The sequence below is a fragment of the Cavia porcellus genome, unplaced genomic scaffold (genome assembly GCF_034190915.1).
Source record: "Cavia porcellus strain 051 isolate PalLab524CR breed Dunkin Hartley unplaced genomic scaffold, mCavPor4.1 scaffold_16, whole genome shotgun sequence".
NCBI classification, from domain to species: Eukaryota; Metazoa; Chordata; class Mammalia; order Rodentia; family Caviidae; genus Cavia; species Cavia porcellus.
Genome location: NW_026947499.1, coordinates 24,976,585 through 24,992,674, shown reverse-complemented (window position 1 = coordinate 24,992,674; position 16,090 = coordinate 24,976,585). Strand labels below are relative to the sequence as shown.

General features: G+C 39.6%; 1 protein-coding gene across 8 annotated transcripts in view; it reads left to right on the top strand.

Moving 5' to 3' along the window:
- Window positions 1-16,090, top strand: part of Ewsr1 (EWS RNA binding protein 1) — a 29,484-nt gene that overhangs the window by 9,643 nt on the left and 3,751 nt on the right. For 2 of the 8 annotated variants that reach the window (XM_063225986.1, XM_063225984.1), the window contains 8 exons: window positions 1,499-1,685; window positions 4,134-4,301; window positions 6,193-6,404; window positions 7,447-7,627; window positions 10,397-10,431; window positions 10,965-10,997; window positions 11,699-11,817; window positions 15,940-16,069. In XM_063225986.1, the coding sequence (XP_063082056.1) occupies window positions 1,499-1,685; window positions 4,134-4,301; window positions 6,193-6,404; window positions 7,447-7,627; window positions 10,397-10,431; window positions 10,965-10,997; window positions 11,699-11,817; window positions 15,940-16,069 (1,065 nt within the window). Of the gene's footprint in view, window positions 1-1,498; window positions 1,686-4,133; window positions 4,302-6,192; window positions 6,405-7,446; window positions 7,632-7,825; window positions 7,902-9,249; window positions 10,173-10,393; window positions 10,432-10,964; window positions 10,998-11,698; window positions 11,818-15,939; window positions 16,070-16,090 lie in introns of those variants that run through there. The other 6 variants (XM_063225985.1, XM_063225983.1, XM_063225989.1 and 3 more) reach the window with 5 other exon arrangements.

Below are 16,090 nucleotides of genomic sequence, written 5' to 3'. Positions count from 1 at the left end.
ACTTTACTCTGACTAAAGCTTAAGGCCCAGAATGTTAACTATAATGAGCGGTCTTAGTCCAATATACCTTTTAAAGACTGAAATTTTTGAGCTGGGGATATAGCTCAGTGGCATAGTGCCTGCCTGCTCCTGAGTTTGAGTCCTGCTGCCACAGAAAAAAGCCCGTGATTTTTCTTTTTTTCTTTTTTTAAATGAAGTTGGATTTTCTTTGATGAATATAAATGCTGAGATCTAGAGTGAGGTTTTTATGGCTCAGTGACCTTCAGGGAGCCAAAGAGGCCAGTACCAGAAAAGGTTATAACACCTCCAAGGAACAAGACCTATGAGCTATATACAGACTTTGGATTTTTGGTCACGCTGTAAGCCCAGGTCCCAGAGGAAAAAGTGGTTTTACTGGTCTGCAGCACAAGCACACTCATAAGTGCAGGCCTTTGTGACACCTGGATAGGGAAATACTGAAGGGAAGAAGAGATTAGATTCTACCTCTTAATATTGCTGTACAAGAAAAGGGTCATTTTGCCTTTGGTAGGTAAGTAAGACAAATGCAACTGGGTAACTTGGTAACCAGCCTGATAACAATTGTTTTTAGTTGTTACTTAAAATTAGTTCTTAGAATGTTGTATTACATGTTACTATTTTCCAACACAGATGAAACACATGTTCCTGTAACTTCAGTTTTCTTAAATATGAACTGCCCATGTTACAGTGCTTAAAATTGAAACAAATAAATTACTACCCAAAGTTTAAGCATTTATTGCTTAAACCCATCCCAATGCAGATCATTATTTTTAGGTATTTTGAAAAACCATGTTATTTGCCTTTTACCTCTTTGTGGTATTGTTTCCTGCTTGAAGATTTTTTGAGCTACATAACCACCTTAGTTGAGAAATTTAAGAAAATCTGATAAAGTTGGCAAAATACGAACTTGTTTCCTTTGAATGCCTTCAAGAGGGGATGGAAGAAAGTTTAGTAACGGCTTTCTATACCATCATATTCTTTCTCCCCACTATGTGTGGGTTTAAACCAATGAGGTAGTTGGGTATGATGGCACACTCCTATAATGCCAGCACTTAGAAGTCTGAGGTTGGAGGGTCACTGAAAGTTTGAGGCCAGCCTGAACCACATGGCAAGATGCTCTCTCAAAAACAAAAATAAATAAGATAGTACTGTGTTAAAAACTGGCTATTTTCTGGGGCTGGGGATTTAGCTCAGCGGCATAAGCACCTGCCTTGCAAGCAGGCGGTCGTGAGTTCGATCCCTGGTACCAATAAAAATGAAAAAGACCAAAAAAAAAAAAAAAAAAAAAAGCTGGCTATTTTCAGAGAACTTAGGCTTTAAATATGGTTTCTATTACTATGACTAAAGGGCAAATACTTAAAGGGATTAAATTTTGTAATGGTTTAAAGTGAGAGATTTGCAAATTGTTTTGTTAATGATAAAGTGTCTAGGCAGATTCATGAAGTGGCCAGAAATCTAACCGGGCTGTCCTTTGTCCTAGGTTATACTACTCCAGCTGCACCCCAGGCATATAGCCAACCTGTCCAGGGTTATGGCACTGGTGCTTATGACACCACCACTGCTACAGTCACCACCACCCAGGCCTCTTACGCAGCTCAGTCTGCATATGGCACTCAGCCTGCTTACCCAGCCTATGGGCAGCAACCAGCAGCTACTGCACCTGCAAGGTAAGGCTATATTCTTTTTAAGTGTTAACTATGTTGTTACTGTAACTAGTGTACTGGGCCACACCACAAACATGTTCTCCATTTAACAATGAAATGGTACCATGCATCAGCCAAAATGAAGGCTTTCACTCCAATAGATTGCTCTGGTTTGGGAGCATATTTTGAGGGTAGAAGGAGGCTATTATTTTTACTCTTCTAAACCCACAAGAAACTTGTTTTTTATCAAAACTGAACTACTTATAGAATTATACATTAATCTTCAATGTTCTTGATCATCCCATAAATGAGAACAACTGTCCTGTTAGAATAAACATGGTATGGTAGTTCACAGGAGGTATGAGTCAAGAAACAGTCCCCCTTCTGGGCATGGTAGTGGTGGGAGATCACCTCCCTGCTGTCTCCTAAAAAACATAGCCCTTGCCACAACCTGGACCTGACCTCTCCTTCACCCTGTTTACTGAGATTGATAGAGCTGGCTATATTGAAACAGTGGTTACTGGCAATAAAGGTGCCAACCTTGCATACATGGAAATTGTGCATTGCTAATTGGAGGCCTCTGTGCCTAGTATGATTACAAAGTTTCTTTTACCTGTGCACTCTGCTGTGACCCCCACACCCACCTCCTTGGTGGATACCAACAAAAGCCTTTTGGTGAAGATGCCTTTTGTTCCAGAGAGAACACTGGGTAATCCCAGAGCTCCTCAACTGCAGAACAGTTTCTTTTTGCCTTTTGCATCATGTGCCATATTGTCAAATAATGTCTTAGTTTAAATAGGTGATACGATTTTTCTGTATGTACAAGTTAGCCAACCTAAGTACATACGTGGGAATGTACTTTTTCATTTGGAGTCAACTGTCTTCACTATGTAGTTCAGGCTGGCCTCAAATTCACAATGATCTTTCTGTGTCAGCCTCCCACATGCTAGGGTTTCAGGTATATACACCTAGCTCAAATAGTACAAATTCTTATTTTGGTACCCACGCATGGGTGAACAGTAAGTCAGACCAGAATGTTTTGTTTTGTAACAAAGTCCTACTTTGTAGCCCAGGCCAGCCTTGACCTCCTAGTATTACCCTCCCACCTCAGTCTCCCAAGCTTCAAGATTAGCACCACCACACCCAGCCTCTGCATATAGTCTTGGAAGAACAGAATTCTCATTTGAATGTAATCTTTTATGGAATAAACGAATACTATAGAGGTAAAAAATTAGCTCCTGCAAGCACTCTTGAAATTACTTCTAAAATGCACCATGAATAATCAGAACTACTTGGTAGTTTACACCTGCTATTATAGCTTGTACAGAGGTTGTGTTAAACTGTTTCCTAGAAAGGCCCTGCTATCATTGACCTGAGTCGTTTCAGAATTGAGAGAACCATTTGACACTCTAATGCAACATTTGAGCCAAGCCATGGTTGGAAAGGTTTATATATCAATTGAGTTTCAAGAAAGGTTGTTTTTTATCCCTTTTTTCTTAGTTTTCAATCCTTGCCACTTTAAATAATTGTCTGTCTCTTGCTTAGAATGACAGCTACTCTTTCCACTGGAAAAGAGCATGCTTGTGACCCATTTTGGCTCTGCCTTCTGACTCTTGTTCCTTTGCTTAAAATAACTCCAGCTCACAGCACTACAGCATTGATATAAACTATTATAGATGAGAGATAATAGAAATCCATTAGGTTTTTCCTTGGTACTGGGTAGGACTGATTTTCATCATTTGATAGGGACTTCCCAGTTGGAGCCGAGGGTTGGGTTCCACAGCATCCCTGCCTTAGTGTTCTTTTTCAGTATGGAGACTTTGAGGCAAGATTAAGCTAATTCATGGCAGCCCAAGTTGGATTATGTTTTTTTTGTTGTTTTGGTTTGGTTTTTTAGTTTGTTAATAAATGAGAAACATAAATTCACAGATACACTCCACATTTGTACTGCTGTGGGCTTATTAATATAAATTTTACTCTTAAGATGGATATGGTGGTGCATGCCAGTAATTCCCAGCACTTGGAGGCTGAGGCAGGAGGGTTACCACAGAGTTGAGGCCAACCTGAAATACATATGGAGTCTCTGTCTTAGAAAAACAGGTGTTGCTCTGAACTAAAACTTTCTTTTTTCCTTTTGTTTTAAAAAATAGAACTTGTATTACTGGTTTGTCCTCAAGTTGGCTTTGTGAAAAAGAATTTCTTCCCAGATCACTTAAATTAAAAACACAATATTGAAACTGCCTTTTAAAGCTGTAAACATGGAGTGAATGGAACATATTGGTATATCTTCTGCAAATATATTAATTCTCTGCATTTTTTAGTCTTTCCAGCAAATACATTTAGGTGGTTTGGTGTAGTTTAATGGTATAAATTTCCAAGCTCAGTCCTAACATCATATTGTTTACAGATTTGTTGGTTTCTTATCTAAGAGTTTTAAGGCTAAAAAAGTCTATTTTAAATTTTCTCTTTTAGACCACAGGACGGTAACAAGCCCACTGAGACTAATCAACCTCAGTCTAGCACAGGGGGTTATAACCAGCCCAGCCTAGGATATGGACAGAGTAACTACAGTTATCCTCAGGTTCCTGGAAGCTACCCGATGCAGCCAGTCACTGCACCTCCATCCTACCCTCCTACCAGGTCAGTCTTTTCTTTCTTGTGGCCAGTGAACTAGTGGAATAGCAAGTGTTTTTCAGGCCATTGACCAACTTGCTTTGGCTCCCTCAGGTAAGATTTGTTGTTTCACTGTTTCAGTGATAACTCTGACCTTATATAGATATGTTGAAGCCTCAGTCCTAGGTTCTCTTAGCATTAACTTTTCTCTGAATACAGACAAATATTTTTCCACTATAGAGTTTCCCCTTTAATTTGGCTCTTTTAGTCACCTGAGAAGGAAAACAGCCAGAAGTATGTGAAGTCATATAAACCGAACCATAGAAGCCTTTTTTTTTTTTTGTCTTTTTTATCCGTACCAGGGATCAAACTCATGACTGCCTACTTGCAAGGCAGGCACTTCTGCCACTGAGCTAAATTCCCAGCCCATAGAAGCCATTTTTACCATCTTCTTCAGTGTGTAAAATACAGGGCATTACATTCCCGCCGGTTTGAACCACAGATGGTACATGTGTAACTGTCCCATAAGCAGCTTGTACCATTGGTGGTACAAGTGGATCTAATCACTTTTGTTGGTCTTCTTACTAAAATCAGTCTGGTAGGATGGCACAGTTATAACCCCAGCACTTGAGGGACTAAGGCAAAAGGATCACCTTGAGTTCGAGGGTAGTCTGAACTACATAGTGTCTCCAAAAAAAAAAAGCTGAGCATAGTGGTGTACACCTGTATCAGCACGCAGGAGGCTGGGACAGGAGTGCTGCTGTGAGTTTGAGGCCATCCTGGGCTACATAGTGAGTCTAGACCAGCTTGAACTGCATAGTGAGACCTTGGCTCAAAAAAGAAAAAACAGAGAGAGCCATCCAGCAGCAAATTGTACACACCTGTAGTCCTGGTTGAGCTAAACGAATCACAAATTTGAGACTACTGTAGGCAATAGACACATCAAGATCCCATCTTGGGAAGAGGCAAAACAAGTAGTACAAAAATATATTTTTGGGTGGTTTCCTTGCTGTATGAGTGTCATTGATACAGTGACTTTCATACACTACCTTCATTTTTTTTGTCTTTTTCCTTTTTATTGGTACCAGGAATGGAACTCACAACTGCCTGCTTGCAAGGCAGACGCTTATGCCACTGAACTAATCCCCAGCCCCGCACTACCTTCATTCTGAAAATTCCTTGTCTTTTCTTGATTAGTATCCAGATTTCATAGATAAATAGGCATTTCTGAAAGACTGAAACTACAACAGAGCAGTTTTGAATACTGAAATGAATCTTCAAAGGAAAATTACCGTTTTTGTATGGTTCATGTCCAACACATACCACATACACAGTACCACCAAGCAGCCTTACCTCTTCAGAAAATTGCTGTCATTAATCAGTCATTAAAGGCCATCTTAGAACTGTCACTTAACTCTACTTTTTTTCAGTGCTTTTTTCCCTGGATCAGTCTTCCCTGAGTATACACGTACACATTCTTCTTTTAACACAGAAGCAGCTAAATTCCCAAATTTGCATCAAATATAGTTGAGGCCAGGCATGGTAGAGGCATGCCCTTAATCCCAGCACTTGGAATGCTGAAGGATTAGGATCACTGAGTTCAAGGCCAGCCTGCACTGCATAGTAAAGCCCTGTCTCCAAAAGACAAAACACAAAAAATACAGATACAGTTTAAAATAACCAATTTTAAATGAAAATGAAGGTAAAAGGGGTTGTAATGGCATACAGATAAGTGCTTTAAAAATCATGAGTCTAAATATAAAAATAATTCTTGTTTTTGTTCATACTATTGGACATGTAGAAAACAACTGCATTTTTTAAGGATATCTGTGACTTGTGAATGTCTCATTTTCAGGAGTTTTGGAAAGTAACAAGCCTTCTCTCTCCTTCCTAAAAAAAACTTTTTTTTTTCTTTCAGCTATTCCTCTACACAGCCGACTAGTTATGATCAGAGCAGTTACTCTCAGCAGAACACCTATGGGCAGCCGAGCAGCTATGGACAGCAGAGTAGCTATGGTCAACAAAGCAGCTATGGGCAGCAGCCTCCCACTAGTTATCCCCCCCAGACTGGATCCTACAGCCAGGCTCCAAGTCAATATAGCCAACAGAGCAGCAGCTACGGGCAGCAGAGTGAGTTGCTAAGAGAGAAAACCAAATAAGATTCATTGTATTTGAAGTTTCTGAACTTGGGAAATGTTCTTTACCACTGTTTGAAATCTAGGGTGCATCTTTAGGATATAACATCCTACCTAAGTATCTTGGGTGTCCCAGCAAAGATTTCAGTGCTTGCATTTTTTCAATTTAATTGTTCTTAATAAAGTGTTAGAAAGAAGAGATACTGTAGCAAAACAGAAAAAAAACATTTCAGACTACCCTATTTTCTTTGGGTAGATTATGAGAAGCCAGAGTTCTTTATGTCCTACCCAACCCAAATCATAAATTAAGAGACTGGGCAGGCAGCTATTGAAGACTACAATGGGTTTTGATTGTGTGAGTGGGAAAAAAAATATGCTTTTGTTTTGTTTTATTTTATATCCTGAAAGGAAAAAATACAACCTCCAGAATACTTGTAGTTTTGAATACGCGATTAAATTATTTTCCGGGATTTTTTTTTTTCTGAGTTTTTTTGATGCTAGAGGTTAAACCCAGGAGCTCACACATGTTACACATGTGCTGTTTTACTGAGTGGTATCCCTACCCCCAGTTTGCTGATAAATTAGTAATAAACCTGGAAATTGACCTCACAAATTTTGGCCTGCATTTTTATACTTTTTTAAATTCAGTCTGTGAGCATGTTTTGTTCTAATGCAAATAGTGCTACTTGGTGGAACTAGGCCCTTACAACATACTAAAGGCCTAAGAAATCTGCTCTAATTTTTATATCTGGAGTATAGTTTAAAGAAGCTGCTTTTAACATCTTAGAATCAGCAAAATTCTATACTGTGTTAGCCAAAGCATTTTTTGTTTGTTTGGAGGTGTTTTAGTCTAAGCTAACTGCAGAGTTGTGTCAGCCTTGATCAACCAGTAGTGAGCAACTACTGATCATGGTATAAAGAAGATGGTACTTTGGTTAGTGCCTTACAATTGAGAATTCTATGATTCCAGGAGAAAAAAACATCAGGCAGTGGTATAAATGCTGGTCCATGGCTTACAGATGTGACTCTTTCCTCAGGTTCATTCCGACAGGACCACCCCAGTAGCATGGGTGTTTATGGGCAGGAGTCTGGAGGATTTTCCGGACCAGGAGAGAACCGGAGCATGAGTGGCCCTGATAACCGGGGCAGGGGAAGAGGGGGATTTGATCGTGGAGGCATGAGCAGAGGTGGGCGGGGAGGAGGACGCGGTGGAATGGGGTAAGAGCAAACCTTTTCTCCTTTTACCTAATTTTGTTTCATCCATAGGATTTTCAATGGAAAGAAGGAACTGAAAGACATAAAGAAATTTATTCTACATTTCCATGGACAATCTATTGAGCACAAGTCATCTTCTAAAACATGGAAATGTCAATTTGTAGCATATATCAATTGGCAGTTTGCTTTTTTCTCTGCCAGTATACTTCATTGGGTTGGGGAGAGCAAAGAATGGTTTTGAAACTAGAGCTTTCAGTTCCCTTCATGGTTTCCAGAGGTGAAAAAAAGCCTCTGTGGGTAATAGATTTGGGATGGAACACACACAACCTTTCTAACAACCCAAAGTTTTTAACTAATGCCTCTGAATGGTTGTCTTGAAATATCTGGTGTATATACTGCAGAAAAAGAATGCAGCTGTTTTCCACAGTGTTTGTCCTCAAGTTCTGTTTGTACTCAGAATTGTTGAAGATTTTGATCCCATAGCCCTTAAGCTATGACCTGAGGTACACCTGATGGAAAGTTTGGTTGGAGCACAGAAAAATCCAGTAACTTTTTCAGAGTAATGTATCTAAGTAAGAATCACTCCCCATTGGAGTTGTTAAAAGTCTAAATCAGTTTGACCGTTTCGATTGATGGCCCAATCTGGTTTAGAAAACTGTTTAGATTGATAATAACATGACCCTCCTACTTCTGCCTGCCCATCCCCTCCCTCCTCCCATCCCCCCTTCTGGTGTCTGTACTTTGATAAAGGTGAGATATAATGTTGATGGTTAACATAATCCAGAAGGCTTAGTTCTGTGTGTGTTCTGTCCCTATATAAACTGGTTTTTAAAAAGTTACGCAGAATGTTAAATATAAATTGGATATGGTATCATTGGCATTTCAAGGAAAGATTAAATTGCATTTATTTTCATAGAAATTTTCCCCAAAAAAATTCCAAAATAGATGAAAAGTTGGTCTTTTAATTTCATGCTAATAAACCTTTTTATTATTCAAGATTGCTAATACTGTGTTGCATATTCTGCATAACTTTAAAGTCTTCAGTGAAATCTTTATTGGAAGAAAGTCATTTTATAACATACCAAAAAGTTATGAATAAGTTGATATAAAGTAAAATTAGTTACCTGGTTTGGAGAGTATCATTCCATTATAAAGGTTTCACTTCTTTGTGGATGTTTTTAATTAGACCTAGACACTTGAATTACTATCATCACGTCTCAGATCACCTAGAATTCTTAGTACTTTTCAATTTCAAAAACAGTCTCAAGTTTATTCATTTTAGTACTCCAGAAGTAATGATTCTACCGATTTTGCTAGACTGTTAGAGGGGGCCCCCCTTTCGGATGAGAAGTCTCTCCTGGAGCCATAGAGGAGACCGTGGCCTTCCCCATAGGTTTTTCAACAAACTGTGATGCTGCAGTCTGTTAGAGCCTGTGGGGACAGGACAGGGGCATTTCCCCTTCCCCTTTTTATTGTGGTGTGGTGATGGTTTTCAGTGTCTTCTACAGGTAAGGCACTTAATGTTGTTAACATGCCCTTTTTCATTGCCTCAGTATTTTGATATTTTCATTGGCTGTTAAACGTGGAAACTTTTTAACATGCTTTGTCGCATTTATATGCTACAGGTTACAAAGTGAGAGCCTTGTATACACTTCAATACTTAAAAAGTACCCGTACTCAGTACTCAGCCGGCAGCATAATGAAAAGTGGGACTAGACACGGTGTCCATATGGAGAGGAAAAATATACATAGAATATTTTTAACAAAATGTATTCATTGTATAAATGGAATCCTTCTGTAACTTTGGTAACTGCATACTTGTTGTTTGGTAATGACTCAGAGGAGGTATACTACTCTAGAATTGTGTAACATTAAAGTGTAAACTTTTGTGTTTAAAGAGAGAGAACATTTTATGGTGTGTACTTTTAAAAAGGACGCAAAGCTGCATGCAACAGCTTGAAATTGTATACTCAGGTATTAAAGGTGCAATACTGGTTACAAACAGCTCGGCCTCCCACTGGGGAGGGTACCTTTGTTTACTCTTTAAAACCTAACCAAAAAAAGCCAATTTATATTCCCCCTCCTCTCTTTAGAATATGTAATTTTATATTGCCATAATCATTATTTTTAACTGATAATGTCTATAAAGTTGCACCCTCAGTCCATTGAGCCTTGGTATTTGTTGTAAATTCTCCTTTCACAGCAACTGTTAAATCCATTAGTTTCCTGAACTGTATGGCTTTATGCTGAAGATTGGCTGGATGCGTCCTGATGTGTGTTGTAGGCATTTAATGTGGTTGTCTCCTGCCTCACTATATACTGTCACTTGTTAGGAAGCCCAGGGCTTGGTTTGCCTCTCCCCTGGAGAGGTTGGGGGTGCATCTTTATGAACATGGAAAGGCTCATCTCAGCAGTTGCTTCTGCTTGCTGCTTCTCTCTACACCAAGCTGTCCTGGAAAAAACTGATGGGGTGGGTGTTTGGGGTCTAGTTTCTTTACTCCCTAATTTGCCAAGTATTGCACTATTAATACCAGCCCCCGAAATGAAAGGAACCAACCACACTGGTGTGTACAATCAGACAAGCAAGGTTGTATATTAAGGAAATTTGAGCAAGCTGCCCTGAAGAAAGGCATAGTGACAAGATGAGAGAGATGCATTGTTTGGAGATGTGTTTAGCCAGTGCCCTTCTTCCCCACGAGCCCCCCCAAGGCTCAGAGCGGTACTGGCTTTTAAAGGGAAAGGCCTTCATTTCTTCGTTTATCCCCCCAGCAGCGCTGGAGAGCGAGGTGGCTTCAATAAGCCTGGTGGTAAGTTTTTGAGTATTACCATGGATAGTGTTAAAAAAAATACAGTCAGTTTTTAGAAAACTATAATTTTTTTATTAGTTTCATAAACGGTTTAAAAATGAACTATACAAAAGAGACTAATGGGTACTGCCGGCATTGTCTTAGGGGTAATAAGGTTAACCTATGGTTACAAAACAAAGGGTAACTTGAAGTATTGAGCATCTGCTTCTGTAATATGGGGGAGAATACAGTTTTTAAATTTGGTTTATTTGGAGGAAAAATTGACTTAAATTTAACACTAATTTGGCACATAAGCACTGAGAGTGTATTTGGTAATGGTTTAGAAGCAAATCAGCAAAGAAAAAAAGCAAACCCTAGCAAATCTTTCACCAACGTTAAAAGAGGCACTGCTCCATTTTAGCAGTGCGGTTCATTTTGAATTTAATGATTCCCCATCAAATGGTGGTGTAGTAGATAGCTATGTGTGTTTGTAAGGTTTGTAGCTTGCAAGACGTGCACTAATAATATTTTATATGATCTTTCCTGGTTGGCAGGACCCATGGATGAAGGACCAGATCTTGATCTAGGTAATTTTGATCTTTATGTCATGCTTTAAAGTAAATAGCACAGCCGGGCGTGGTGACTCACACCTGTAATGGGAGGTTGAGGCAGGAGGATCATTACAAATTCAAGACCAGCCTGGGCTATAAAGTGAGCTCAAGGCCAGTCTGAACTGCACAGCGAGACCTTGTCTCAAAAAGACAAAAAATAAATAAAGTAAATGGCACAACATTGGGTTCCAGCTTTTGGGAACCCAAGGCAGGAGGATCACAGCAAGTTTGAGGCCAGCCTATAGTAAGACTTGGTCTCAAACTGTGCCGCCAACCCCTACCCCCCCAAACACACACGTTTAGGCTAGAGTTGAGGCTGAAAAACGAATGTCATAGGATGATTAGAGCCTTTTTTATGATCCTCTGTTAATCATTACTTTAAAAAAATCAAACCCACTAGCCATGGTGGTACATACCTGTAATCCCAGCACTTGGGAGACTGAGGCGGGAAGAGCACTTTGAGTACACTTGGGCTACCTTATAAGTTTAGGGCCAGCTTGAACTACACAGCAAGACCTGTCTTCAAAAAACAAAGTAAACTCAAAGTTCTATCAGATTCTTATTGGTGGTTGGTATTTCACTTAGATTTGTGATGAGCACCATTGGCTAGCTGTGAGCAGCTGATGAAGAAGGTCTTACATATACAAAATAGTAATTACCTTCTTTCTTCTCTAAAGGCCCTCCCATAGATCCTGATGAAGACTCTGACAACAGTGCAATTTATGTACAAGGATTAAATGACAATGTAACACTTGATGATCTGACAGACTTCTTTAAGCAATGTGGGGTTGTTAAGGTAAGTAAACCATAACCAGATGATCAGGCAGAAATTCAGATCACAGAATTTTTTAAAGAAATCAAAAAGCTGGGCAAGGTGACACATGGCTTAACCACAGCACCTGGGACACAGGCAGGAGGATCGTTGTGAGTTTAAGGTCAGCCTGAACTGCATAGTGAGACCCTGTATCAGAATACAAGAGAAATTGATTTGATGTTTTTTCTGACATTTTCTAATTTCTTTCTGCATGTCTTGTCTACTTGAAATACCTCTTGCCCCTAGAGATTAGCTTTTTTTTTTTTTTTTTTTTTTTTTGTCTTTTTGAGACAAGGTCTCACTGTGCAGTTCAGGCTGGCTTTGAGCTCACTTTGTAGCCCAGGCTAGTCTGGAACTCACAACAATCCCACCTCAGCCTCCCGAGTACTGGGATTACAGGCATGAGTCACTACACCTGGTTCCATTTTCGGATAGAAACGGTGCTAAACTCATTTAAACAGACTTGACAATATACAGTTGTTTTGTTTCGACTGGATCTCACTGTAGTTAGACTGGCCTTGAACTCACTGTGTGACCCAGGCTGGCCTTCAATTTGCAGTTAGCTCTTAGTATCCTGAGTGCTGGGATTACAGGCATGCACCTCCACACCCAGCCTTAAGGTCATTTTTACATTTTTCAGTTAATTGTGCAAGTATAACTTTAGGTGAAATATAAACTAGTACTTAACATACAGAGTTTTTAAGAAACATTTGTAGGGCCAGGGATTTAGTGGCATAAGCACCTGCCTGGCAAGTGCAAGGTCATGAGTTTGATCTGCAGTACAAAGGTGAAAAAGAAACATGTCCACCTCCCAGCATAAGAATTAGAGCTTTCTGAGAGCAGTACTTTTTAATCACTTTGCATATACCTGGTTGAATTCCCATCTTCCTCCCCCATCCTGGATTTTATTCTCATCTCTTTGTTTTGTTTTGTTTTTTGAGACAGGGTCTCCCTTTCTAGTTTAGGCTAGTCCTGGACTCATTATATAACCCTAGACTGGCCTCAAACCCAGTGATCGTCATGCCTTTGCTCTTTTCTGTTCTGTTCTGTTCTGTTCTTTTCCGGGTATCAGGGATTGAACTCCCAACCGCAAGCTTGCAAAACAGGTGCTTATGTTGCTAAGCTAAATCCCCAGTCCCTGACCTCATCTCTTAAAGATGTATTTTCATTACTATTTTTATTTCACATATAAGTTTATTAGGCATTGCTGTACTGCATAACTTTTTTTTTTTTTTTTTTTTCCTTTTTATCAGTACTGGGGATTGAACTCAGACTGCCTGCTTGCAAGGCAGGCGCTTATGGCGCTGAGCTAAATCCCCAGCCCCTTACATAACTATTCTTAAGAATGGGAATATACCAGTAACAGAATAATACTTAAGAGTTTATAATAGTGGGGAATGTATAATTAAAAAAAAGATATGTATACTAGGTTATAAATATTACATAGGAAAATAAAGCAAGAAGGGTAGAGATAAAATGAGGAATGGAACCATGTAGTCTGGAGTAGGACAGTGAGGGGGGCAATAAGGGCAAAGCTCCTAGGGAAGGAATTTGGCAAGTTCAGAGGGATCTGATGTGACTTGGTTATAGTCTGGAATATAATGGTGAGGTTAATGATATGGGGAGCTAACAGGTTGGCAGACAGCTTTAATCTCAGCACTTGAGATGCTAAGACGAGCATTGATTGCAAGTTAGTGGCCAACCTGGGCTACATAGTGAGTTCTAGACTTAACTTGAACTACACAGTGACATCCTGTCTCAAGAAAAAGATATGAGGAATACTAGGAGAAACAGTTTAGGGGAGGGGGTAGGTCAATAGCTTGTAAGTGTAAAAATTCTGTATTCTGCTCAAAAGTACATGATAAGGTGGCGCTGTGGCTCAATGGACAGTGCTTTGGACCTCTACATACATGATAATTTAGATACGCTTTTGAAAGGTCCAAGTTATTTCTGTACTTTGATTATATAAATATTGCTGCAGTGGACATTCTTATATGTGTTTTCTGGTACCTGAATTTTTCTAGTGTATATATGGTTGAATCTTATTACTTGTATAAAATTGCCACAAATACCAAATAAGTGCTGGACTATTTGACAGGAGAGGTAGCCTCATATATATATACACATATCTCACATTAAAATCTGAAATTCTGGCTGGGGATTTAGCTCAGCGGCATAAGCACCTGCCTTGCAAGCAGGCGGTCGTGAGTTCGATCCCTGGTACCGATAAAAATGAAAAAGACAAAAAAAAAAAAGAAAAGAAAAGAAAATCTGAAATTCTAAAAAATGATTCAGCTGTTTTCATTTCCATTTTACAAAAGAGAAAAGTTTAGAGGTGTAACTGATTGCTTCAGACTGCTCCACCAACCATGTCCAAGTAACCCAAGAGCTGTTTTTTTCTTGGACTGTGCTTCTCTGTCATGTCCTATTCCCTACTCTGGTTTTTTGTGTTTTGTGGTTTTTTTGGTGGGTTGATTTTGAGACAGGGTCTCACTGCTTAGTTCAGGTTAATTCACTGTGCATCTTAGGCTGGCCTCAAACTCATGGCAGTCTTCCTGCCTTGGCCAACATGCCCAGTTATCCGGTCCTTTTTACGGAGAACTGAAACTAGAGCACAAGCTGCTACACTGTTCAGCCTCTGCTGGGAACAAGCACATCTGTCATCTTAAATTTTCTGCCATCCTGCTCATGACTGTAAATGACCTTGAAAATACCATAGAGATGACATGAATTATTTAGCAAGCAGGCAGATTCACAGATACTGAATCTGTGAATAGCGGGACCAACCATATATATGAGAGAAAGTATTGGATTGTTGGAAAGGCCAGGTACTGAAGATTAAATTTGGGCTACCATGCATGCTGGACAAGTGCTCAATCACTGAGCTACATCCCCAAGTCTTTTTTGGAGTTAAATGATACTTTCAGCTGAGTGATAGTATATGCCTGTAATCCCAGGACTTGGGAGGCGGAGGCACGGGTATCACAAATTCAAGGCCATCCTGGACTACATTGCAAAGCCCTGTTTCAAAAAAAAAATGATATTTTGGTGAAAGCTATATAGAACTTCAGTTGATTTGCTACCTTATATAAGATGATTTTTCCCGTTTTTATACTTGCATACATGCCTACACACATGCATGTACCAGCTACATGATTTTAATTTCTCATTGTTCTCTCATCTTGGCAAGATGAAACCAACAGCATGATACAACCAACAAGTATGTAATCCCATTACTTTGGGTATCTGAGGCAAGAGGATCTTGAGTTCAGGTCCTGCCTAGACAACCTCAGTGAGACCCTATCATTTAGAAGCCTGGGAGAATAGTTTAGTTTTAGGGACTTTCTAAGTTCCCAGTACTACCCAGATACAAAGATGAACCCCACAGTCTTTGTGCTTTGTGTTTTAAGAGTTTTTTAAAAGATTGCATTTTGTGCCATATACATGTTTACCTGGGTATGTGGCCTTATTCCACTTAAGAAAGTAATGCTTAGCTAGGCGTGCTAGCACCCACCTGTAATCCTAGCACTCAAGAGGCAGAGGCAGGAGGATAGCCATGAGGCTGTCACACAATCAAGGCTAGCCTGTGATTGTCTAACAAGACTATCAAAAAAAATAATAATAATAATGCTTGCCAGCTGAGTGTGCTGGTGGTGTCCATCTGTAAGCTCTGTGCTCCGAAGGCTAAGATAGTAGAATAGCCACATTTGAGGCCAGCCTGAACTACTTAGTGAGATGCTCTCAAAATACAAGAAAAGTAGGAGTTGAAATAGGACACTCATAATTCTTTTTTGATGTTTATAGAGCCTTACTGTATAATTCAGGCTATCCTTGAACTCACTATGTAACTGAGACTGACCTCAAACTCAAGACCATCCTCCTGCCTCAGTCTCCCAAGTATTAGTATTATAAGCATGCAAAACCACACCTGGTTAAGACACCCATAATTCTAATACCTAGTGACAAACTAGTAGATCCCAGTAGAGCCATATCTGCATATGAAAAGTTAATATTCTCAACAGTCCACTTTCTGAATTTCATATAGACTTTTACTCCCAAACTAGTATATTATACTCAAATCCTAACTGCTAATTTTATGTATAGATTAACAAGAGAACTGGGCAACCCATGATCCACATCTATCTGGACAAGGAAACAGGAAAGCCCAAAGGTGATGCCACGGTGTCCTATGAAGATCCACCGACTGCCAAGGCTGCTGTGGATTGGTTTGATGGTAGGGCATTTTTACTGGCAG